This window comes from Pan troglodytes, chromosome 6 (assembly GCF_028858775.2).
Source record: "Pan troglodytes isolate AG18354 chromosome 6, NHGRI_mPanTro3-v2.0_pri, whole genome shotgun sequence".
NCBI classification, from domain to species: domain Eukaryota; kingdom Metazoa; phylum Chordata; class Mammalia; order Primates; family Hominidae; genus Pan; species Pan troglodytes.
In genome coordinates, this window is record NC_072404.2 from 122,973,049 (window position 1) to 122,997,751 (window position 24,703).

Sequence of the window (24,703 nt, forward strand, 5' to 3'; positions counted from 1 at the left end):
ATTTTCCTGTTTCTATTCCTCCAAGCTAAAGCCTTCTACAGGAAAACAAATAAGTACCACTGAACCTGTATTCTAAATGCTGGTCTTCTAACAAAGATTCCAAAGGAATGAGACACGGGCCTGTTTTTACTAAGAGACTTGAATTAAAAAAAGAATAATGGGTTCTGCCTAAACATTATCTGCCACCACCACACCTATATCTAATGGGGAGTAATTTGGCAATGACTGTTTTAAAATAAGTTTCTGGTGATTGGCCAGTAATACATTATTCTGGTTTTTTTTCTTAGAGTGTTGAGACGTCTGGTTACGCTTATTACTCAACTGGCAAAAGAACTGTCAAACAAAGGTGTACTTAAAACTCAAGCAGAAAATACTAACAAGGCTGCCAAAAAATTTATGGAAGAAAATGAAAAACTAAAAAGGGTATTTAATTTTCTTTGTAAAAATTAAATGTTGTTGGTGTTCCCGAGGAGTAATGCATTTGTTTTCAGCATCAAAAAGAGCATTTTTATATTTTATAAGCAGAAAATGACCATAATTAACAGTATTTTATGTAATGATTATTTCAAGAATAGTTTTACTGTTCTGTAGAAATGCTTGTTCCCACTAATATTTTTACTATTATTTAGATTTGCTTTTTCTCCATAGTGGATTTATACCATTGGACCTATTTTCTGTGATTTAAGGAGAAAATAGTATTCTGGGAATATGAATTTTAATTCCTTCATTACCGTTAGGTTTATTTTATAATCTAAAGCAAGTCTTTATAACTGTTTCTATTTCTTTTTCAGTTAAAGTATTTTTAAGCCTAGATTTTAGTTTTCTTTTAAATGATTGGTTTATAGAAAGCAGAGAAACGTCATTGATGCCAGATTGATAATTGCATATAATATTTGAAATCTTTAATGTTATTCCTTTATTTTCTATCTTTTGATCTCATTTCACAGTGGCAAAAATAAAAACACAGTCATTAAAGCTTTGATTAATAGTGATAACTAAACTCAAAAGCACGCAGCCTTGTATTTATAGAACAACTGATCATGTACATATCTTAATTTAAAATTATACACATCATTTTAGAGTAATGATTTGTAACCATCAGAACACTGCTTTTTTTCCTCTTCAGTTGTTTTCCTCTTATTCTTTAGCTCTAAGAAAATGGAAAGTGTTATTTTTCTCATACATACCATACTTAATACACTTAAATTAGTCTTGCCCTTTTAAAAAAAGCACCTTCCTCAAAATACTTTTGCAACTTTTCTCTTGGAATTGTTTTCAGAACCAGTTACCCATGCAAGGAAACTTATGTCATGATTACCAATTCCTTGACCCTGCGTGATTTATTCTTTCTGTTTGTTTGTTTTCCTCTCCTTTGTTTCCATACTGTTCTGATTTGCTGCTTCCTGCATAGCTGTGACCCAATCAGAGGAGGCACAGATATGCTGGGCTAAAGCCAGTACATAGTGGGGAGAAAGTCTTTGAGCAGCACATAAAAGCAGCTGTCAGTGCCCAGAGTATAACTAATTGACCAATAAAGTGACCAACAAAGGCCATAAGTGAGAATATAAAAGATGACGTCTGTTTCAAGGTACTCATGTAGGTTTTGAAAAATAAGCTAAGGAAAGATAAGCTTGTGAAAACACCCCCTTTGTTTTGTCCTTCCTTCCTTTCTTTCCTTTTCCTTCCTTTCCTCCCTTTCCTCTCCTTCCCTCCCTTCCTCCCCAGACTGATCTCAAACTTTTGGCCTCAAGCAATCTTCCCACCTTGGCCTCCAGAAGTGCTGGGATTATAGGCAAGAGTCACCGCACCCAGCCATACCTCTTCATTCTCTATCAGAGACACATTATCCAGTGGAAACTGCATTACCCTGAGATCCGAGAGACTTAGGTGCTAGTTCCAACATGTGACCTAGCACAAATCACCTATGTTAATGGGCCTCAAAGTTCCTTAGCTATAAATAATAGTTAACATTGTGCCAGGTATTGCTTCATATGCTTCACAACAAGGTTTTTAACTGTTAATTTTCACAAAAGTCCCTTGAGTTTGGTATTGTTATTATCTGCATTTTATAGATGAGGAAATGGAGGCATAGAAAGGTTAAGTGACTTGTACAAGATCATTCAACTGATATGTGACAGAACTAAAATTTGAACCTAAGCAGCCTGACTCTAGAATCCACATTCATAACCACATTATTTTGTGCCCTCAACTCCTATGTTATCCGATAGAACAATTTCCACGTGGTACCTATGACCCCTTTCTGTTCTGATATTCAGTTAGAGAAATGAAATAATTATGAAAGACCAATTAACTTTTAATTTTACTACTTCAGTGTGATAGAGCTTTACTTTGCCCTGATTTTTTTTTCCAGCCACGTAACTTAACCAAGGTGGGATAATTTGGATGAGACAGTGAACGCTTGCGTTGTTGTAGCTGGTAATCATTAAATTTCAGATTTCAGTGTTCTTGGTCTTTCTCCAGCGTCAAGTTACACATCATAAATTTAGGCAAGTTTACAGGTGCAGTAGTGAAAGCTTATTTACAAGACTAACACAAATCCACCTTTTCCAAGTCAATGGCATGAAAATTCAAGCAGTCAGCGAAAACGTTCCTGCAACTCAATGATTCTCTTCTAATTTGGGTAATCACTGGAGATTTTATGAACTGAATTCAGTGAAGTAATAGCTGGAGTTGTTTTCAACTTGAAGTAGGCAACACATTAAAAGAGATTTGGAGAAATTTTTTTCTTGTGCTGCTCTTTACAAAAAAGAAAAACTTTTAATCTGAGAAGATATGAGGCTCCTTTAGTTTCAGAATGTATTTCAATCCTCCCTTCTCCAAAAAACAGTCCTTGGGATTATATAATATATGCATTAGAGCTTTAATTCCTTCTCTGAGCTGCCTAATCTCTATATAGCACAGTAGTACTGTATTTGGTCTTGTGCTACAGTTTTTATGCTCGTTTCATCCTTTCTACTAGATTGAAGTTACTCAAAAGTAGAGACCATGTTTCTCTTATATTTTTATCTCTTACAGCACCTTGCATTGTAAGAATATTTGCATGTAGTCATTGCTCAGTAGAACTTTGTGTTTTGATGAATATATTGGCTTACATTAGAAAATGAATCACCCTGCAGTAGAAATTCCTCTCTTATGTTAGTCTGTTTAAAATTCTCCTGTGTTCCTTTTTTACCTGACTATAGAACCTGTCAGTATCAAGTTGCTGCCACTGGCCAGGTGCAGTGGCTGATGCCTGTCATCTTAGCACTTTGGGAGGCTGAGGTGAGAGGATTGCTTGAGGCCAGGAATTCAAGACCAGCCTGGGCAATACAGTATACACACACACACACACACACACACGCACACGTGTATAAATATATAAATTTATAGATCTATAAATTTATATATATAATTTGTATATATAAAAATATATTTATAAATATATAAATATATTAAAATTTTATATGTATATAAATATATAAATATATTTTAAAATTATATATAAATATATATTTATATATATTTATATATAAATATATATTTATATATATTTATATATAAATATATATAAATAAACATATATATGCACACATATATATATATATATATAATTTTTTGTAAAATTAGCCTGCCATGGTGGCACACGCCTATAGTCTCAGCTACTCAAGAGGCTGAGATGGGAGGATCACTTAAGCCCAGGAGGTCAAGGCTGAAGAGACTATGGGTTGCACCACTGTACTCCAGCCTGGGTGACAGAGTGAGACCCTGTTTCTTAAAAAAAAAAAAAAAAAAAAAAAAAAAAAAAAAGTTGCTGCCTGCCTCTTTATTTAATCTATTGACCCACAACAGTATACATATTATGTTTTTCAAACATTTACTTTGTCTTTCTAGGTAATTTAAATGCTTTATCATTTCTTTAAGTCAGCTTCTTAGTTCTGATGATAATTATAGTTTCTGTTCACAATACAGATTATTAAATTTTTACTCCATGATAATTTTATTTTGATCAGTTGTTTTACTATATGGATCTTAATTTTTCTTGCCTAGAAAAGATAAGCTACAAACACTAACATTTTTAAAGCCAGAATCAATTTTAAAATATAAAGAGCATTATAAAGGATTAATGGAATAACAGTAATTTGGAAACTATTCAATGAAAATTAGAACTTTCCAGCTGTAGAAATGGTCCTGTCATTTCCCACTTACCCATCTCCACTCTGACATATTCTTCTCTTACAAATTTGTCTGTATAAAAATAGGCTGAGTAGATAGCTCTACAATCAGAACATAATGGTTTTCTAATTAATATCATCCTCAGAACTGTTTTTTTCCCTTAGATTTACATTTCTCATTAATTGAGGAAGAAAGACTGACGTTATTTACCTAAATACTTTTGAGAACATTATTTTAATCACAACAACTAGAAATTCTTATGTTCATTTTAGAGATTTTGCCATAATAGTAAATCTTCTTTGTGTGTTTCCCAAATATTAAGTTTCTGTTAGCAAAAGTACATTGTAGAAAACTATAAAATTCTGAAAAGGACAAAGAATAAATTATAAACAGGTAATTTTAGATAGGTTACTCAGCTTATTTTCTGTAAGAATGTCTGGCTATTGCAATCTAAGCTTATTTCTTCCTGTATCTCCTTTTGCAATAGATTTTGAAAAGCCATGGTAAAGATGAAGAATGTGTTTTGGAAGCAGAAAATAAAAAACTAGTAGAAGACCAGGAGAAACTGAAAACTGAATTAAGGAAGACTTCAGATGGTAACTTTGTGTACATGTGAAAAAGTAAAACGACTAGCATGATATTTTATGCTGTACACTTCACTGTTTTTCCTAAAACAAAACTAATGCCTAAATGTTCTTCTAAGATACCGAGAATGACCTATTTATGAATTCTTGTTCAAATATGAAGATAAAACATTGTGTCAGCCAAGAGAAACATGCTCTGTTATACAGAAAAACATGTAGGTGTTTCAGATCTGTGTTGTAAATACAGATGTTCTTGCCTTAGCAAAAGAGCTGTGTTCCTAAAAAGTTGTTTATAAATGTGTTTTTATAAAAAGAATCACATTTTTCCATCATCGTATATTCCTCCTCTCAGAGAAGCAATTGTAGGGTAACAGTTTTCTTACAAGAAAATATATTGTTTATTTCAAGCACTAATATATTCTACCTGTTAGACATAAGGAAAGCGTTCCTTGAAAGAGATGGGTAGGCACAGAGTAGGCAACAATATCTGGGATGTCAGCTAAGAATTTGAGTGCCTCCTTCCCACATAACATTGCAGTGTAGGCTTGAAGTGGAGCATCCCAACTCCATTTTCCTGAAGGCAGCAATTTCTTCTACATTAAAAAAAAACAGTTTTGCTAGTGTTTTTTTCTTAGTCAAAGAACAAATTATTTTTGTTGCATCTGCACAGCACAGAAAAGTAGATAACCCAAATTCAGGGTCATCCAAGAAAACTCAGTGTAAGTTTGTGGCTTGATGATTTGCAACATTTCTGCATACAACAGATAGTTTTTTATGTTGGCCAGACACTGAGAAACCTCACTTTCAGTTGGTGTTAAGGGACGTTGTTTGGATAGGGTTTACTTCAATCAGGATGTATTTGAATTTGAGATGAAAAACATAAAAATAAAAGCTAATTCTGTGAATAGAACAGAAATCCGCTGGAGAATATTTATGTGATACAAAATTCTTTAGTCACTTTCCTCCTTATTATTTCAAGTGAAAAAAAGAAGACAGTTCAGAAGCAATAAGTTAAAAAATAAATTACCCTTATAGACAAAGTGGTATATTATGTAGTTGGCATAGTATAGCCCAAAATTCAAGAATCTTCTAGTTGGTACTGTTGCCTTTTCTGTAATTCCAAAAGATTTCGAACATGATCAAGAAATGTTATTGTTTATATGAAAATGAATTTAATAGTTACCTACCGTTTACAACAGACATTTCAGAAGAGAAACTAGTGTTCTTTTTTAACCCTGCATAAAATATTGCTACTAATTCTTTTGAAGAATGAAACCATCTATTTCCAAAACACAAAAATATTCTTTCAAAATCCTGCTTTCTTTTTTCTGTATCCACCAAGAATCTCTTTTCTTATGTTGTAAGCAGGGTGGCACAAAAATAAAAGATAGACAGGAGTGTATGTGTGCTACACTTCTCTTAACCCTGCGCAATTTAGTTTCTCCTTTCACCTTTCAAAAATTCCAGCTCTGAGATATTTTGAGTTTTAACTCTTTAAATCTAGCATAAAACTTAACTTAGTATTACATGAGCATTTCTTTAAAAGACAAAATCAGATTTTAGAGAAAATGAACTCTTTGACAATGTAAGCATTGTGTTTACAATCTGATAACAACTGATACCAGCTTCTGTGTTTGAAGTATAGACTGCAGAGCTACTTTCAAAGTGAATTAGTGTTCAGGTAAAGGCAGATTTTACCTGTTTGAGTGTGTCCTGTTTGGTTCCAGCAAGATGTATAATATTTTATGAACACGTTTTATTTACCCTAAGTTTTTTTAAAAAATAACATTTGTAATGACCTTGAGAAGATCAGAGTTCCATTTCTAAAGAAGGTGTTTCCTTGGTCATGTTCTGTTGACCTAAACCAGTTAAATTCAGTAAGGTAAGAACTAAGAAAATATATCAATTAATAGTGCATGATTTGGATGAATTCAGTGGTACAATGCTTTGTGCACAGTACCACTCAAAAATATTCACTGATTTCTAAATATTGAGGGTGTTAAGGTGACAAGGCTTAAGAAAGATTTAGAAAGAGATCTTACATTTGAAAATTGAGTAAAAAGCAATGTTTTTTTTTTAGAGGAAAATAGGGTGTTTTCCATATGAATTTTCTTATCCTTTGTGTTACTTAAATCTAAGTGAAACATTTTCTCCCAAGTGTATTATTGGAAACAAAACGTAAATACAAATGTTTATTTAAGCTAGTTAGCCCCAAATTTAAAAAGTGGCATTCTGAAGGCAGCTACTAAGAACACTCTATCAGTAGTGGCAAACACCTTCAGTTTTTAACCTCCAACTCCTATTTTGACCAAAGTTTGTAAACTATTACCGGTGCTTCCGTGCAGTAATATCACCCTAGCACAGACATTGTATTTAGTGGAAAAACCTTCTGATGTCCAAGGAGATTGACTTTAAAGGTCTCTTCCAGGAAAACTACTTATTTTCATAAATGAATACCTTCCTTTATTCTTTTTTTTTTTTTTTTTTTTTTTTGAGATGGAGTCTCACTCTGTCACCCAGGCTGGAGTGCAGTGGTGGGATCTGGCTCACTGCAAGCTCTGCCTCCCAGGTTCACGCCATTCTCCAGCCTCAGCCTCCCAAGTAGCTGGGACTACAGGCACCTGCCACCACGCCTGGCTAATTTTTTTGTATTTTTAGTAGAGATGGGGTTTCACCATGTTAGCCAGGATGGTCTCAATCTCCTGACCTTGTGATCTGCCCGCGTCGGCCTCCCAAAGTGCTGGGATTACAGGTGTGAGCTACTGCGCCCGGTCTCCTTTATTCTTATAACTAGAAATATGTAGCATTCAGTCATTGTATGCATCCAAGCAATGATAAAAGTAAATATCGTTTAAAAAGTGATTGAGCTGCATGTGGAAATGTCTGTTCTTCATTCTTTTAGGAGCAGGAATACATATAGATATAAAAAATATCCCATATTTTAAAAGGAATTCTTAGGGCTGCCAATCTTGTAGTAAAGGTTGAATTAGCAGTATATGTCTCCTACATAAAGGAAAAGAGAAAACAGTAATTGGGGGAAGTTTCTTGACCATGCCTTTCTTCTGTTTGTTCCTGCTTTCCTTTGTTCCTTCTTTGTTTCATCAGCAATTTTTTTTTTTTTTTTTTGAGACAGAGTCTCACTGTCACCCAGGTGGGAGTGCAGTGGTGCAGTCATGGCTTACTGCAACCTCGAACTCCTGGACTCATGAGATCCTCCCGCCTCAGCCTCCTGAGTAGCTGGGACTACACGTGTGCACCACCATGCCCGCCTAATTTTTTTAATTTTTTGTAAAGACAGGGTCTCGTTTTGCTACTTAGTCTGGTCTTGAACTTCTGGCTTCAAACCCTTCCTTCTCAGCCTCCAAAAACGCTGGGATTACAGGCATGAACTGCTGTGCCTGGGCCTCAGCAATTTTTAAAAGAACTTTTCAAGTAATTCAGTCGTTGTAAAGTCATTTAATGTGGAGCATAATTAACACTTTCCTTAAAAAGTGTGCCTCTTGAGGATAAAGCATACTTTAAATAAATTTCTTAAAGCATATACTAACAATGAGAAACTGAGTGTAAAGACCTATTATGGGTACCTAAGTATTAGCAGCACGCAATAGAGATACTAGATTTGGACCAGGAAACAGAACCCTTAGTCCCCTACTTAAAATAATGATAATTCAACTCTCTTCCTGGATAAATGCTTTCATATCACCTTGACTTACGTTGAACAAAACTAAAATTACCTTTTGCAGACCAACTTTGATACCCTTGAAGATGTTAAGTTTTTTTTACTTTTTATTGCCAGTTAACATAGGGACCAGATAGTGAAAAATAGCTGAAGTGTTTTTCCAGAGAAATTGGAGATCAAGACAAGATAGAAACTACAGGGGAATTGCTGATCTGTATACCCAAAACCCTAAATACCTGCCTCTTCAGTGTTAAGAATAAGACATAAGCTTTGTATACAAGTTTAAAACCATATGATTTCCAGTTTCTTACAAATGAACCATATATTCATCTAAAAATAAATTCTAAAAGTTTACCCTAAGCATGTTTTACAGTTGTAAATTTTTGTGGACGTGAACTTAGTTATCTTTTACCTACAGTTATATCAAAGCCCACAGCTTATTTTAAAATTATTAATGCTTAAAAACCGTTTGCTGTTTTTGGTCATTTTTGTTGTTGTTGTTGTTGTTGTTGTTTGCTTTGTTGCCTTTTAATGCACTTTTGTGATTTAAATAAGAAAAAAACATATTATTTGTTTTCATGTCTGGAAGTTTCTGTTTCTTTGACACCTTTGTCCCTTCTTGTATCAACTGAAAAAAAAAAACTGCATTAAGAAAGAATAGTATAGTTTATTTGATGGTTGTGCCAGTAGGCAATATATAATTAATAGTATTTTAATTATTTAAAGCAAATAAAACTCATGACCAATCCTTTTAGTTAGGTAAATAAAGGATTTATTAGTATTTATTAGTTCATCTCTGTGTTATCTTCACATATTGATGTTATTGTCAAAACAGAAAAAAGGGTTTGCTTGCTATCGGAGTACTTTTCTTGGACTAATATATAATGGTGATGTTGCATCCTGTTTGGTTCCCTGTTACGTTCCCATTTAGTTGTGATGTTTCCCTTTCTTGTGAGCTTCTTATCTGTTGTCAAGGCCTATACTCATAAACTATGTGTCTTTCAGTAACCAGGAGGAATAGCTATAGGGAAGATATTAAGACAGAAATTCAAAGATACCTTATATATTACTCACAGTACTAGCAAACATAACGATGTCTACCCTGAGGAAAAGCTTTTATAATCTCTACAGAGGGACATTAAAGCAAGAGAAAACAGTTTCTTCTCAGAAGAGCTTGTAGTCCAGATGGTAAACCAAACATATGTACATAAAGGGATTCATTTCCTCCCCAGTGTGAAACATGGGCTAGTCTACCAAAAACATGAGTGGAGAGTGCTAAATGCATACTGAATCAAGGAATGTTCCAGGTGTTAAAGATGTAATCAAGCACAATTCTCTAAATGTGTTGATGGACATAGAATGGCAGAAAAATGAGTGAAATGATACTACTGTTCTGAGTGAGAAGAGCAAAGCAAAAAGCAGAGTGGTCTGTTAGAAGTCGATGTGTCACACTAGGTGCAGTGAATGATAATGCTGTATGGTTGAGGGGTCCATTGATGTAGCCCCTAAAAGATCGAAGGAGATAATTACTTTGAATGCCTTGGTGTTCTTTTCTACTGTCTTATTCCATACCTAGATATGCATGTTTACTACAATCCTTCATGGTAAATACTTTTCTAATGATATCAGCTTATGGCAGGTTCATGTTTATGGCCAAGTGAGGTACAAAAATTAAACTGTACAACTCTAGTTTTAAAACACTTTCAATTAGGAAAAAACACTAAACTATTAATAGTGGTTTTCCTTAGCATGTACAACAAATGACTTTTTCCTAGAGTTTAAATTATTTTCTACAATGAATTTCTTTTGCTTAATGAAAAAGATAGCTTTTTATTGTAAAAAGAATTTAAAAATAAAAATAAAAAACCTCTTCCAAATACCCAGGTAATCTAGGGCAGTAGTTTTTTGGCTTGAATTATCTAATTAATTGGCTGTATTCCAACTTTACTTTGTTGGTAGACCCTAAATATTAGAAGCTGTTCATATAGCTTTTGCTAAGTTATATGAATTACATTGCAAAATCTGAGGATACACTGGGTAATCTTGGTGAAGTCATTGACTCTTTTTAGGCATAGTTTTCTCTTTTGTAAAATGAGAGACTGAACTAGTTAAACTTTAATGTCTATTATATAGCTCCAAATAATGTAATTAAGCAAAACTGACTATCAAGAACTATTTTCATTGTTGGCTTTTTGAACCTTCAAATTATATTTATTTTTCATGAGAAAAATCTTTTCACAGTAACTTCCCTTTCTCCAAACTTAATAAGTTCAGCAGGTGATTAAGCCACATTCTTCACTTTTGAAGAATGTTTCATGCAATCTTAGGATCTTTAGGACAGGATCTGGCAGGTTTTATGCATCTGTTAGCTCACAACACAAGTGTGCTATGTAAAATGGGAACACAAGTGTGCTATGTGAAATGGGGCCACAAGTCTTAAATGTAGGGCATTGGGAGAAGAGAGGATATGCCAGTAAACAGAACCAATTCTCATTAGTGTTAGAGCGTGGCTGTTTGTTTAGAACATTTATTAGAACCATTGATATGTAATAATAAAACTTTGCAGAAGGAATGATTTAAGAAATTAGCATGTTCTTTTCATTATAATTATGTTAGGGAAATAAAAAATGGGACTAGATCTCTAGAGGTCTTCCCAGCTCTGGGAGCCTTTGTTATAAAAGGGAGTATTTATCTGGAGCACCTTTTACTTTTTTTTATTTTATCAAAGTTTTACATATACATATTTTTAAAGCAAAATAGTAACACAAGGCTTATAATGAAAAAGAGCAGTCTCCTGAGGCCCTGTCCCCAGAAGCAACTACATTCAACTCCTTTAGAAATGTCCTCTGAGGCCGGGCGCAGTGGCTCATGCCCGTAATCCCAGCACTTTGGGAGGCCGAGGCCCGTGGATCATTTGAGCTCAGGAGTTTGAGGCCAGCCTGGCCAAATATGGTGAAACACTGTCTCTACTAAAAATATAAAAATTAACCGGATGGTAGTGGCACGTGCCTGTAATCCCCACTACCCGGGAGGCTGAGGCAGAAGAATCGCTTGAGCCTGGGAGGCACAGGTTGCAGTGATCCAAGATTGTGCCACTGCACTCCAGTCTGGGCAACAGAGTAAGACCCTGTCTCAAAAAAAAATGTTCTCTGATATGTGCCTCCAGGTTTCTAAATGCAGTGTTTAGGTAGTTTTTTCTTGATCTTTCAGTATGGGATATTATCTTTGACTTTGTTATAGGGAAGACGAGGACTTAGATCTCTTTATCTCACCCAATTTCCCTCCTGGCTTCTCATACTTCCCATCCCCCTCCATCCTTTCAATTTAAATATATCATAACTTTCACTATATCATATTATTACAACTATATATTCATCATCATTATGAGGATTTCCTTTGCCTCTTTCCTGTATTGATACCCTCTTTCCTGAATTCCATGTTTTCTTTCTTTTTCTTTCTCTTTTTTTTTCCGAGACAGATTCTCCCTTTGTAGTGCAGGCTGGAGTGCAGTGGCGCAATCTTGGCTCACTGCAACCTCCGCCCCCCGGGTCCCGGTTCCAGCAATTCTGCTTCAGCCTCCCGAGCAGCTGGGATTACAGGCACACACCACCATGCCCAGCTAATTTTTGTATTTTTAGTAGAGACGGGGTTTCACCATGTTGGCCAGGCTGGTCTTGAACTCCTGACCTGGTGGTCCGCCTGCCTCGGCCTCCCAAAGTGCTGGAATTGCAGGTGTGAGCCACTGTGCCCGGCCTGGATTCCATGTTTTCTACTTTTGTATAGGTTTTGAAAGTCACAGAGGTGCCAGCTTTCATCACATTGTGTCAAGAGTACATATTATTAACATAACTTATCAGTTTTGATGTTGACCTTGATCACCTGGCTAAAATAGTGCTTGTCTAGTTTCTGAACTGTAAAGTTCCTCTTTTCCCTCCTTTTTCCATACCGTAATCTTTGTGAATCGCTGTTCACAGCCCACACTTCAGAAATGGGGATCAGTGTGCAAATGAGTGGATTAAAAAAAGAAAAAAAATAAGAAAGGGAAGTTACGCTCAACCTCCTTGAAAGCAGAGTATCTGTGTAAATTGTTTGGAATTCTACACAGATTTGTCTGTTCTCTACCATTTGTTTGTCAGTATGGACTCATAGGTATTTATTTTATAATTTGGGTTATAATTTAATACTACTTTAGTTTATTGTTCAGGTTGTCCAGTGGGAGCTCTTTCATTTGGCTCCTGTGTCCCTTTGACACATTTCCATTTTGGATGTTTGTTTGTTTGTTTGTTTGTTTGTTTCATTTTTGGAGCACTTCCTTACTTTCTGGCATTACAAGATACTCCAGGCTTATCTTGAACATTTCCTGCTCCATTCTTAGAATCAATGTTTAGGGATTTTTTTTAATTGGGCTGGATTCTTTGGTACTATTTATTTATATTTTATTTTTGATTCTGGAGTAGTATGAGATATTTGTAACATGAGTATATTTTCTTCAAAATATTTCAAGAATGGTCTCTTTGCTTTGTTTTGGCTATCCTGAGTATTTTGGTTTTTGATTGAAGGTGTTTTTATCAAGATTACTATCAGGTGACTAAAGTAACACTTTGTATTGTTCACCTGACATTTATCATTTCCAAGTGAACTGTTTACACACAAGTGAATTTTTCAAATGCTTAAAGCTTACACTTTTCATTTATTCATTCTTTCATTCCTTCAAGGAGCATATTTTAAGCACTTACCAATACTAGGCAATATGCTAGGTACTCAGACAGACAGATAAGACACAGCTCTGTTTCTTGAGTAGTCCATAGTCTAGTAAGGGCATAGTTGCCCTTCAGTTCAATACGTGCTGTGGTGAAACTTGAGTTGTAGTAGAAGCCAACACTGGAGATCGACACTTTCTTGACATTTTAAAGGATGACATTAATTAGCCAGATGAAGTAGGAGGAGATGGACAAGGTGTTATAACAAAAATGAGCAGCATGTAACCAAAGGAGTATGGCACTTTTGAGGTACTACAAGGAGCTCAAGGCAACTGGAGTGTAAAATAAGATGGAACCAGTGGAGAGAGTTGAGCAGTAGGCCTAGAAGCCATCCTGAAGGGCCTCATATGCCATGTTTGTACGTTAACATTTTCAGGGCACTCTTAGAGGGGTTTTAGGCACAAGAGCAATCACTTTGACAGCATTATAGACAATGGATTAAAGTAGACGGGCAACTACATGAGAAATCCACTTAATAATCTAATCTGGAAATGAGGACAGTGGTCACAGAGCTGGAGTGGAAGGTATGGATTGGAGAGCTATAAAGGAACTTAATAGCTATCAACAAACTTTATCAATAGATGGGTGTGAGGTTAAAAGAGATTAAGTGTTGATTGAAGTGAAGAATAAAATGTAAATCTTTACCTACACAGACCTGACAATATAGGCATGTACAAAAGAATGATAATATAATTAAACCACAATTTATGTCCTTACTGAACAGAAGTTTGTGTGTCTACTTTCCAAGTATCTTGGAAGCATTACTGTAGATTAACAATCCAATAAGTGATCATTGGCAAAGGAGTAGTACATGTGAGGATTAAATACTGAATAACTCCAGTGTATCACACTCTTGAATTCTCAAAAAGAGAACCAAATAAATTGGAAAGAAACCAACACTAGACATATGGAAATTTTTCAAATAAAATATGTTTTCCTCTGGCTCAATCCTTGCAGCTATTGTACAACAGCCCAACTTTAGCTGTCATGCCAATGCCTCTAAAAACTTCCATTTCCTGGCAGAGCTTTACTGGCAGTGTTTCTATCTCTGGTCGAAATCACAGTGATACAATACATTTACACGGTACATTAGTCTCACCAGCTCCTCCCACTTTTGCAAATAGTTCCGTAAGTGAACGTTTGACACTTGGAAAGACAACAAATATTTTTGCTTACTATGTGTCACTGTAACATTAGTTGAATTCATTTTCTATATTAATAAATGATGCATGTGCCTTTAAAAATATCTAATGGACCATAACCTAGGACATAACAGTCTCTTATTGAATCTAGCCAGTATTCTTAGCAAATATCTCAGTATTTCCATAAAGCCACTGGCAAGTGATAGCAGCCCGTTTTTGCAGTTAAGAAAATTGCAGTAGCAACTTAGATGTATCATCTAAAGCCTCCTTGTCCAATAATATTTTTCTTATATATGCTGTTTCCAAAATAATATGCCTCAAAATAAAATAAGCATATTCACATGTCAGATAACAAGTTTATATAGTCCCTTGGTTACAGATGCAGTTGCAAAAGGAGGTGGAAGGCATCCAAAACACAATAATTTTTATAAAATGAGATAAAGGACTGGGAAACAGTCCAAGATGTGTCTAGACAATAATAGCCTCCCCTAATTGGAGTGATAGTATTCATTAGATTTATTAATATCCACTGAAATACAAAATGAAATAAGAAACACAGTTTATACCTTGGCTTAATAAGTGGCAGAAAAACAGTATTTGTCTGCATTTGTTCCGTTAATAACTTTATACCGGTAGTAACCAGAAGAAACTCCTAGATAGGCTGTACAAGTGGTTTTCTAGCTTCTTTTAAAAAGGAACTACTGGGTTGATATCTAAGATATACTAAATTTATTAAATAACTTCTTAATGTCAGAAATTCAAGTATAAATCGTTTTTAACATTAAGACCAACTCCTGTTCATTACAAGCACCTGACCAACTGTCTTAATAGAAAGTACTCTAGACTCAGTAGCTTATAAACAACAGAAATTTATTTCTCACGGTTCTGGTGGCTAAGAAGTCTGAGATCAAGGCCCCAATAAATTAGGCCTCTGATGAGGGCCTGTTTCGTGATTCATAGATGGTACCATCTTGCTATGTTCTCACATAATGGAAAGGGAAAGGCAGCTCTCTGGGGCCTCTTTTTATTAGTGCACGAATCCCATTAATGAGGACCCCACCCTTATGACCTAATCACTCCCCAGCCACGCCTCCCAATACGATCACATTGGTAATTAGGTTTCAACATATGAATTTTGTGGAGAGACAAGCATTCGGACCATAACAACAACATTCTTAAAACTACCATTGTAGGCCAGGGGCAGTGGCTCACAACTGTAATCCCAGCACTTTGGGAGCCTGAGGTGAGAGAATTGCTTGAGCCCAGGAGTTCAAGACCTGCCTGGGCAACATAGTGAGACCTCATCTCTACAAAAAATTTAAAAATTGGCTGGGGTGGTAGAGCAAGATGTTGTCTCAAAAAAAAATAAACACCATTGCAGGCTAGTCAGCCACTATTAGGTTGTGGAATCTACTGTGTATTTTAAGTACCAGAAATCCAGGGTCTTAAACTTTTTTGCTGAGCTCTGAAGATACCACCACCATGCATCATATTTTCAAGTAGCCTCTAGGAAATGCCTTGTAGAACCCAAATTGAAAACTAACGTATAACTCTTTATGTTGTGAAGGTGGTCCTAATGAAATCTAACCATCCCCAAAAGTGTCTTCCATACCTGACTCATACCTTTAGCAAGTGACATCACATTAAATTTGTCAAAATCAGTCTTTAATACCTTATTTAGAATTATGCAGCTATATAAGGAACATGGAGGAAATTATAGAGCTGTGCTGCCCAATATGGCTAGCCACTAGCTCACATGTGGCTGTTTAAATTTAATTGAACTTAAATTGAAAATATAGGTCCTCACTTAAACTAGCCACATTTAAAGTTCACAATAGCCACATCTAAGTAGTGGCTACCGTATTGACAACGCAGATGTAGAACTATGTAGAACATTTGACAATACTGTCTAGAAAGTACTGATACAAAAAGCACTTTAGTTGATAATGGCTTATATATTTATATAAAAATGCCTATATGATGACTTCTCAAGAGAAAAGATTGTTTATAACTGGAACCTATAATTTTATTTCATTGTGCCAGAAAAGTAGCTTTTAAATTTATAAGTTCTACTTTTTTCCCTTAAACTCCTACCCTAAAATACTTCCAAATGTAGAACTTCTGAAGGCTACATATGATACAGAGCTACTTCAGGATTCCCAGAGTTTGGAAAAATGATTTCTGAAAGCACTATATGAGATAAAAGTTTCAAGTATGACAACTCTAATTTTTCTACCCCATTTTGTACAGCTCTTCTACATATTTTGCTCATTAGCACCTTCTTCACAATGTATTGTTTTATATATATATTTATTTATTTATTTATTTTACTTCTATCTAAGGCTATGAATCTGCTGACATATGACTTGTAGCTCCTTGGTAGGTAAAGGTCAATATATAGTAATTCTTGTGTGCCATTATCTTGAGGAGCAGGATGTTTGCATAGACTAAATTGTCTTCCTATATATTGCTGCTTTAGTTACAAAGGTTAAAATTGTAAGTATAAAATGGAAAAACCAGTGAAGGACAGAGGAACTTTGGATGTAATGGGCCTCTGGATGCCCTGAGAAGCATTTAATATCACTTATATTCATATGTAAGTGGATGCATGACCTGAATTTATTCATGAGGAAACATCAGACAAAAACAAAGTGAAAGAACATTCTATCTAAAAAGTGGCCTGTATTCTTTAAAATGTCAGTATCATGAAAGATGGGAAGAGGGCTGTGATAATGGTGGGGAATCATTCCAGATTAAAAGAAATTAAAGAGATATGATAACTAAATGCAATATGTGATCTTGCACTGTATCCTGGACTAGCAGTGGAGAAAATGCTAAAAGGACATGATTAAGACAGTTCCAAAAATTGGCATATGGATGATAAATTTGATTTAAAGTATTGTATTCATATTAAGTTTCCTAAATTTGGTGACTATACTATGGTTATGTTAGATAATATTTTGTTTCTGGGAAATACATTCACAGAAATGTATTGAAGAGTAGAGGGGCACGATGCCTGCACCTTATTCTCAAATGAGTCAAGAAAATAATAGTGTGTGTGAAGAGAGAGAATATGATAACAAATGTAGCACAATGTTAACAGTGGATTTGAGTAAAGACTATACAGGAGTTCTCTATTTAAGTCTTGTAACTTTTCTATAAATTTGAAATTATTCTGAAATAAAAATAAAACTATTCGATATTTTCTAGCCCTTTCTAAGGCACAAAATGGTGTGATGGAAATGAAGATGCAGTCAGAGAGACTTTCGAAAGAATATGATCAACTCCTGAAAGAACACTCTGAACTTCAGGTGGGTGTGACATGCACTTTATGCACCTAAATGTTTTGAAATAGTAATTACCTAAGTAAATTATTTGGGTTATTTGTCCTTAACTAATCAAGATGATGTACTTAATCCTGGCTTTGTTAAACGATTTAAAGAAGCGAGATTTTTACCTAGAGGGTAAAGATTAGGACATTGCAGGAAAATACAAGATAATTTTAAGGAATTGCTGACTTGCATACTTACAGCATTCCAGTTTTGGTGAATTTTTAAGCAAAAGAATTAAGCCACAAAAATGGCAGCATTGGAAAACAGACTGGTTCTAGAAAAGATGAGTTTTGCTCTTTGGGATGTTTGCCATATTCATGCCAAAATGAGGCCAGAATTTCAAGTTCCACATCACACTACTCTTGTCTCAGTGTTTTAGATATATTAGGACAAGACTTTAGCATTCAAATTTATCATTTACCTCCAAATGTTGATTTGAAAGATGGAAATGGGAAAAAAATGTTTCATTGTTAAAGCCACAAAGTCAGATCTGGGCCATAGGTTTTCTTTCTCTTTCTCTCTAATTCAGTAAAAGAAATGGTCATCCCTGTTAGGCTTGTCTTTCCTCCCTCCCTTCTGTTGCCAGCCAGTAACCTGAATTGATTTCCCAGACACACTTTGATCAATTGGGGAAGAGACCATTCCAGAGACAGCCCTGGCCTTCCCTCCCAGTTTCTCCCAAGACAGACTGGTTGGGCTTGTCTTCAAAATTTGGCAGCCTTTGTGGCTTTCAGTCAGGGCTTTTTACAAATAATAGCTTTTTATTTCACTGTACACATTTCCCTGCATCTTAATGGTCATGGTATCTCCAAGGCTCAGCACTGTTCCTGGCACAAGGCAAGCAGACACTATACTCATAGACTTTGTAGTCGGACCTACTTGGAATACCTACCTATACCTGGCTGCATGCTAGGTTTTTTATCTTAGGCAGGTTATAGCATCCCTTTGGGGCTCACTTCTTTCATCTATAAAAATTGAAACAATAATGATGCCTGGCTCACTGGATTGTTAAGAGAACTAAATAAAATGTGTAGGTTTTTTAGCACTATGCCTAGCTGACAGTAAACACTCAAGAAATGATAGGTATTATCATCATCATCTGTATTACTTCCTCTGTAGGAGTTTTGCTGAAAGAATGACTTATTCTCAACCAACCACTTTGGCCTTGGTTTAAAGCCAGTAATTAAGTAATCCAAAGCACATATTTGTAATCTGATATTCCCAGTTGGTTTGCATGTTTGGTTTAACTAGCCTACTTTGACAATAGCAAAAGACAAGGTAGCCAGAGAAGGGTGAATACCCTGTATGCTCCAATCCCAGGACACTGAGGGCTCAGTTCACATGGCCTGGAGCAGATAGGTAGATTGTCAGCAAGACCACCCCTTCCTCATCTCGAAAATAGAGACCCTAAAATTGCTGACCTCACTGGGGCATGATAATTATTCGTGGTATCTTTCAAGGTCCACCTTGGAAAGTGAAGAAGTCACTTCAGAGACCTCTTGCCTAGAAATACAACATTTTCCCCCTATTTGTGAGATTAGGGTTTTACTCAACCAGGTTGAGTATCGACATTAGTGGACTTTGCCATAATGTCAGACATGCTTAGATCTTTGAATGGAGAAAGGAAATCCAGAAGTATGCCTTCAGTTTCTTATGGCCAGTGTCCATTGTTGAATGTCTCCATTGTTGAATGTCTCCATTGTTGAATGTCTCCATTGTGGTAACAGCCATTGGTTCTCTTAATTCTGAAGAATATATATAACAGTGAGATTTCCTCAACCCATTTCCTCCCCACAGAAAAGCCACAGTCAGCCTGAAGCTGCTGCATTCTTGGTAAAGGAAGTAGAAAGCTTTTAAGAGTGATTCCTGGCTGAGCGTGGTGGCTCACACCTTTCTTTAATCCCAGCACTTTGGAAGGCTGAGGCGGGCGGATCACGGGGATCAAGACCATCCTGGCTAACAAGGTGAAACCCTGTCTCTACTAAAAATACAAAAAATTAGCCAGGCATGGTGGCAAGTGCCTGTAATCCCAGCTACTCGGGAGGCTGAGGCAGGAGAATCACTTGAACCTGGGAGGCAGAGGTTGCAGTGAGCCGAGATCGCGCTTTTGCACTCCAGCCTGGGTGACAGAGCGAGACTCCATCTCAGATAAAAAAAAAGTGATTCCTTCCCAAGAAAATAGTTGTTATAATAGTTGTTATACCTGTTTCTGTGGAAAAGACCCCATCCCAGATTATGCCAGACACCATGCCGAGAGTAGGGCCTTGTTTGATAGCACTTTAGGACTTGATCTAATTTCTGCTTGTATCCAGTTTTTGAAATATTTAATAGATGTCATTTGTTGAGAGTATGCTCTGGACTAAGCACTTGGCTAAGGGCTTTGTATATGTTGTTTTGTTTACTCTCCATGACAGCTCAATAATTGAAAGTATTTTAATATCCCTATTTTGTGAATGAGGAAACTGAGACCCAGAGATGTTATATAATTTATCGAAAGTAACTAGAAAGTGATAGCATTCAAAGTCAGAGAATCTTTCTCCAGAACCTCCGTCATTAACCACTATGTTCTTTGGCCTTTGCTGATCATTGGATTGTGTTCTTGGATCCATTCTCCTCTCACCACTGCTTTACTCTGTATCTCTGGGAGGCCCGTTTCCAAGGCTCCCTTGCTGTCTGACTCAGTCTGGGCAGGTTTAGCCAGTGGCAGGCACTAGAAGACTGAAGGCAGGAGGAAGGGGAAAGCCAGGGATTTCTTCTACTCTTTCTGCTGTAGAGGCCTTCTCCTTTATGACTCCAGTTCCTTCCCTCTAGGTCCCACTGGGCAGCTTCTACATACTGGCCTTCGCACCTGGGCTCCATAACCCTCATCCCTCCAGCCCAAGAAGTGGTGGTGGCTTTTCTGCTATTGATAATCCCAGAGGTGCCTTACCACCCTGTTTGGTGTGTGTACTTTTTCATCACCTGTAAAACCAATTTCCCATAATATCTCTGTTGGAAGGAAAACAAAATATCAGCTCCATAGTTTACCACTTCTGTAACCCACAGGTGACTCATTTGACATCTATGCTCCTCAGGTACTTTACTACTTAAATAAAGGTTGTAATACCTTATGAAAATTAAACCAGATCCTGTATAAGAAAGCACTTTATATATTTATAATCAAAAATGCTATTTATTATGTCCTGACTGGTTACATTTTTTTCCTTCACCTACCCATCCCCCACCGTTGTCCAATATGAGACCCTGTATAAGATTCTCAGATTTAGATATCATTAAGAGCCCCATTTTGTTTGTTTGTTTGTTTGTTTTTTGAGACAGTGTCTCACTCTGTCACCAAGACTGGAGTTCAGTGGCACAATCTCAGCTCGCTGCAACCTCCACCTCCCCAATTCAATCGATTCTTGTGCCTCAGCCTTCTGAGTCACTGGGACTACAAGCACATGCCACCATGCGCAGCTAAGTTGGGTATTTTTAGTAGAGACAGGGTTTCACCATGTTGGCCAGGCTGGTCTCGAACTCCTGACCTCAAGCGATCCGCCCACCTGGGCCTTCCAAAGTGCTGGGATTATAGGCTCGAGCCATCGTGCCCAGCCGAGAACCCTTTTCTTTAACTCTTGTGCTTTAATGTTCGTCTGAGCCCTGCTTGAGAAGCAAAAGATAGTTACAGATCCTCTATGGTAAAAAGCTCTATCAAATTGTCCTCATGAATTTACTTCTGTTGTCAAACTAATCTTAGATATTGAATTATATGCTAAGGTTCTTTGGAACTAGCTTCCTGAATTTTACATAGTTGACATACTTTCATTGGAAGAATCATAAAACGAAAGATCATTAAAATATTAAGGAAACAAAGGTTAAAGAGGGAAACGCTGATTTCTTTACTGTAAATAGATCCCAATTTGCATCTTTTAAATCCTTTTGGATTTCCCCATCTGGTCCCCTCCCTGTTATAGGCACTAAATAAATATTAGAAAACAGTCCCTTCAAAACATGTAGTCCTTTCCTTATTTGCCCTGCCTCTCTTCTAAAAAAAAAGAAAAACAGAACTAACTAGAGATTATTGGCAGCACAAACCCATCAGCACCTGCCAGTTTTTAAATTTCATTTTGGAAAATCAGCCATCATTTAAGGGACTTGTCCATAATAGCTTCATTAAAGCTTTGTTTTTTATCAAAAGGGGGCCACATATGTAAACATGTGAAAGTAATTTACCTCCTCTACTCTTGTCTTCTTATTTGATTGCAAAAGTTAATGTTATTAAAGTTGCTATGGAAGCATTAATGTTCAGCCTGAACAAGAGCTTGACGAACTTCTTTATACAAGCAATAACACTCTGCAACCCCATTTTATGAGATATTTTTCATGATGTAGACATTTACTTTCTTAGCACAAGTGATCTCTTAAGATTAATTTCTATTCCATTTTCCTTCAGTTTTAAATGATGTAATATAGTAATCTTTATAACATGATCAGCCAAGTATAATTTGAGAAGTCAGTTCTGTTGGCAAATATCTGAAGGACAAAACCAAAGCCACCCTAGCTGAGGTTTTTGTCCCTTCCTTCTTTCATTTACCAAAAACCTTAATTGGGTTAACAGTAGGGGAATTTTAGAAATCATGTTTTCCTAGTGTAACCTGTGAAACAAAAGCAAAATAGATTAAGGCAAGGGGAAAAATGAACTTACCAAGAGTGTTTTTTTTCCTAAGTAAAAACTACAAATTTTATAGTTTTTAAAATTTTAGACTTTCTCAATCTTTTTTTCACATTTAATTATTCTCATAAGTATACATAGAAGAGAGAATGTTTTTTAAAAGTCCTTGTCATGTCTATGAATCTGTTTCTCTTTGCTGTACTACATAAATCATATTTTTTTCCTTACAGGATCGTTTAGAAAGAGGCAACAAGAAAAGACTGTGAACTTTATAAAAGACACTTGCAATATACTGTATCAAAATGATAATTTTGTTATGTTAGCCTCTAGAAAATTTAAGTTCAGAAAAATGCACTATGACCGGTTCGTAATTTTTTTAATGCCACACATAGGTTGTATTATAATGGCATTATCAAAATATTTGATGATGTTTCAGATATATTGCAAAGTCTGTATTCCAGCTCTTAAGAAAAATATAAGCATGTTAAATACCATATTTACATATTGATAATGTCATTGGTATATGGTGGCTGTTTACCAACAAAAGGAAAAAATTCATTAACCGGTTGCTTCCAAAATTAGAAGTTTTAAGTTGCATGAAACCATTAATAGCCTTGAAAGCTTTGATAAGTTTTCAGTAATAATAACCTATTTAATCAGATGATTATGTGTTTGAAAATAGTGTTCAATATCAGCAAATTTGTACACAGGGAATGTAAATAAGGATAACTGATCAGAGTTATCCACTGTATTTATAAGGAAGAGTCAGAAAAAAACAATGACCTTAGTTTTTTTTAAGCCTGATGATACTATGGTTTACTCTAATAAGATAGCTATATTGATAATTACATTTTTGTTACTGTGCCCTTGCACATTTTGGTCTTTTTGTTGATATTTTTATTAATAACACATAATTAGTTACCACTCTACTGTTTCAAGTTAATCTAGTAATAGAGCTTACATATATTTGTATAACTGCTATACCACTGAACTGAATTTATTTTACAACAGTGTAGAATTCTTGAAAAGTTAACGTAGAAAATATCCAAAAAGCAGTATTTCTAGAAAGTATCCAAAAAGCAGTATTTCTTTCCCTTGGTTGTGAGAGTAACTAATTATATAAATATTACCTCAAAAATACATACACTGGTATCACACAGTCTTTCTACAATGTTTCTGTATTCTGAAAGCTAAATATTAAGTACTATTTTTCCATTCAAATATTCATTTAGAATTTCCTTTAGAAGATGGCAGTGATTATAATATTAATATGATTTCATTTGTTCCAGTGTTTAGACATGAAATCATCTTCCTTGTCTCATGAAAACCTAAATATAAAAAAAAGGAAAATACTGGAGTTTTTATTTCTCTTGTCTTTGTTTCATCCTCTGTTTATTATAATTCTAGCACCAACTTCACACCTAGCTAATTTTTTTCATCATAAAGTAGATGAAATGAGCAAGTACCTAAAAATTTTATTTCAGATAAAAGTCAGGAGTTACTGCTAAAAAACAGACATGTAGGAGACATTCAACAGGAGTAAGAAATGAGAGTTAGACCATATGGGCTGACAACACCATAAATAACAAGAAAAGGGAGTGCTGAAATAGGAGAGAACAGAGCAAATGTTAGCTCAAAGTATAGACTTAGAAATATCAAAGTAAGAGCTATCTGGATAAATATATAGATATTGAGTGTTTGGAATCCTAGCCTACTATGTGAAAATTAAGTCTAATGTCAGAATAACTTACAGAAAAATAGAAAATGCACAGCTTTAAAATGGGCAGAGTTAAAATCTAATCCCAGCTTTATCACTTATTTAGCCATGCTAGCCTAGGCCTCTATTTCCTTGTCTCCAAAATGAGAATAATAAAATTTAGGTCAGGATTACTATATAAACTAAGATAATACAGTGATTCTCAAAGTTGTTCAGACTGTATAGTAAGGAGAAAGTCTGGTTGCACTTTGAAGAGCTTGAAGATTTGAAAGATTCCCAAAAAAGCATTTTAAAGTTTACATTTAAGGGACCTTGGACCTCAACCCTCTCAAGTTTACAAGTCTGAAACTTTAGACATCAAAAGTTTGAGCAGTTTTTCCAAGGCAACATTGATAGTTAGATTCAGGGCCAGGCTGTAAGTCTAGAATTTAGATATCCTGATCCCCCAGATACCGCTCTTCTGGTTATACACAGACCAGCTATAATTTGCTAAACATAAAATATTGCAGTGTATTAGCCAGCTGTGGCTCCAGAGTCTGTGCCCTTTACCACCGTGCCCAACTGTTTCATATGCTGTGTTTGGTAGTTTGTCCTAGTACTCTCCTTAATAATGGTGGTGTTTAGCAAATTGTATTACATAAATAAATATTTATTTCATGGATTGA

At 35.6% G+C, this 24,703-nt stretch overlaps 1 protein-coding gene and 1 non-coding gene across 2 annotated transcripts in view; both read left to right on the forward strand.

Annotated features, from left to right (window-relative positions):
- BCAP29 (B cell receptor associated protein 29) overlaps window positions 1-24,703 on the forward strand; it is a 55,775-nt gene extending 31,072 nt beyond the window's left edge. Inside the window, 4 exon segments of the mRNA XM_054687659.2 lie at window positions 288-423; window positions 4,661-4,769; window positions 17,549-17,649; window positions 22,552-24,703. Coding sequence (XP_054543634.2) covers window positions 288-423; window positions 4,661-4,769; window positions 17,549-17,649; window positions 22,552-22,587 — 382 coding nt within the window. The 3' untranslated portion in view covers window positions 22,588-24,703.
- On the forward strand, window positions 7,625-7,768 carry LOC112209957 (small nucleolar RNA U109). Its single transcript, XR_002944933.2, has one exon. It is a non-coding gene; the product is annotated as a small nucleolar RNA U109 (small nucleolar RNA).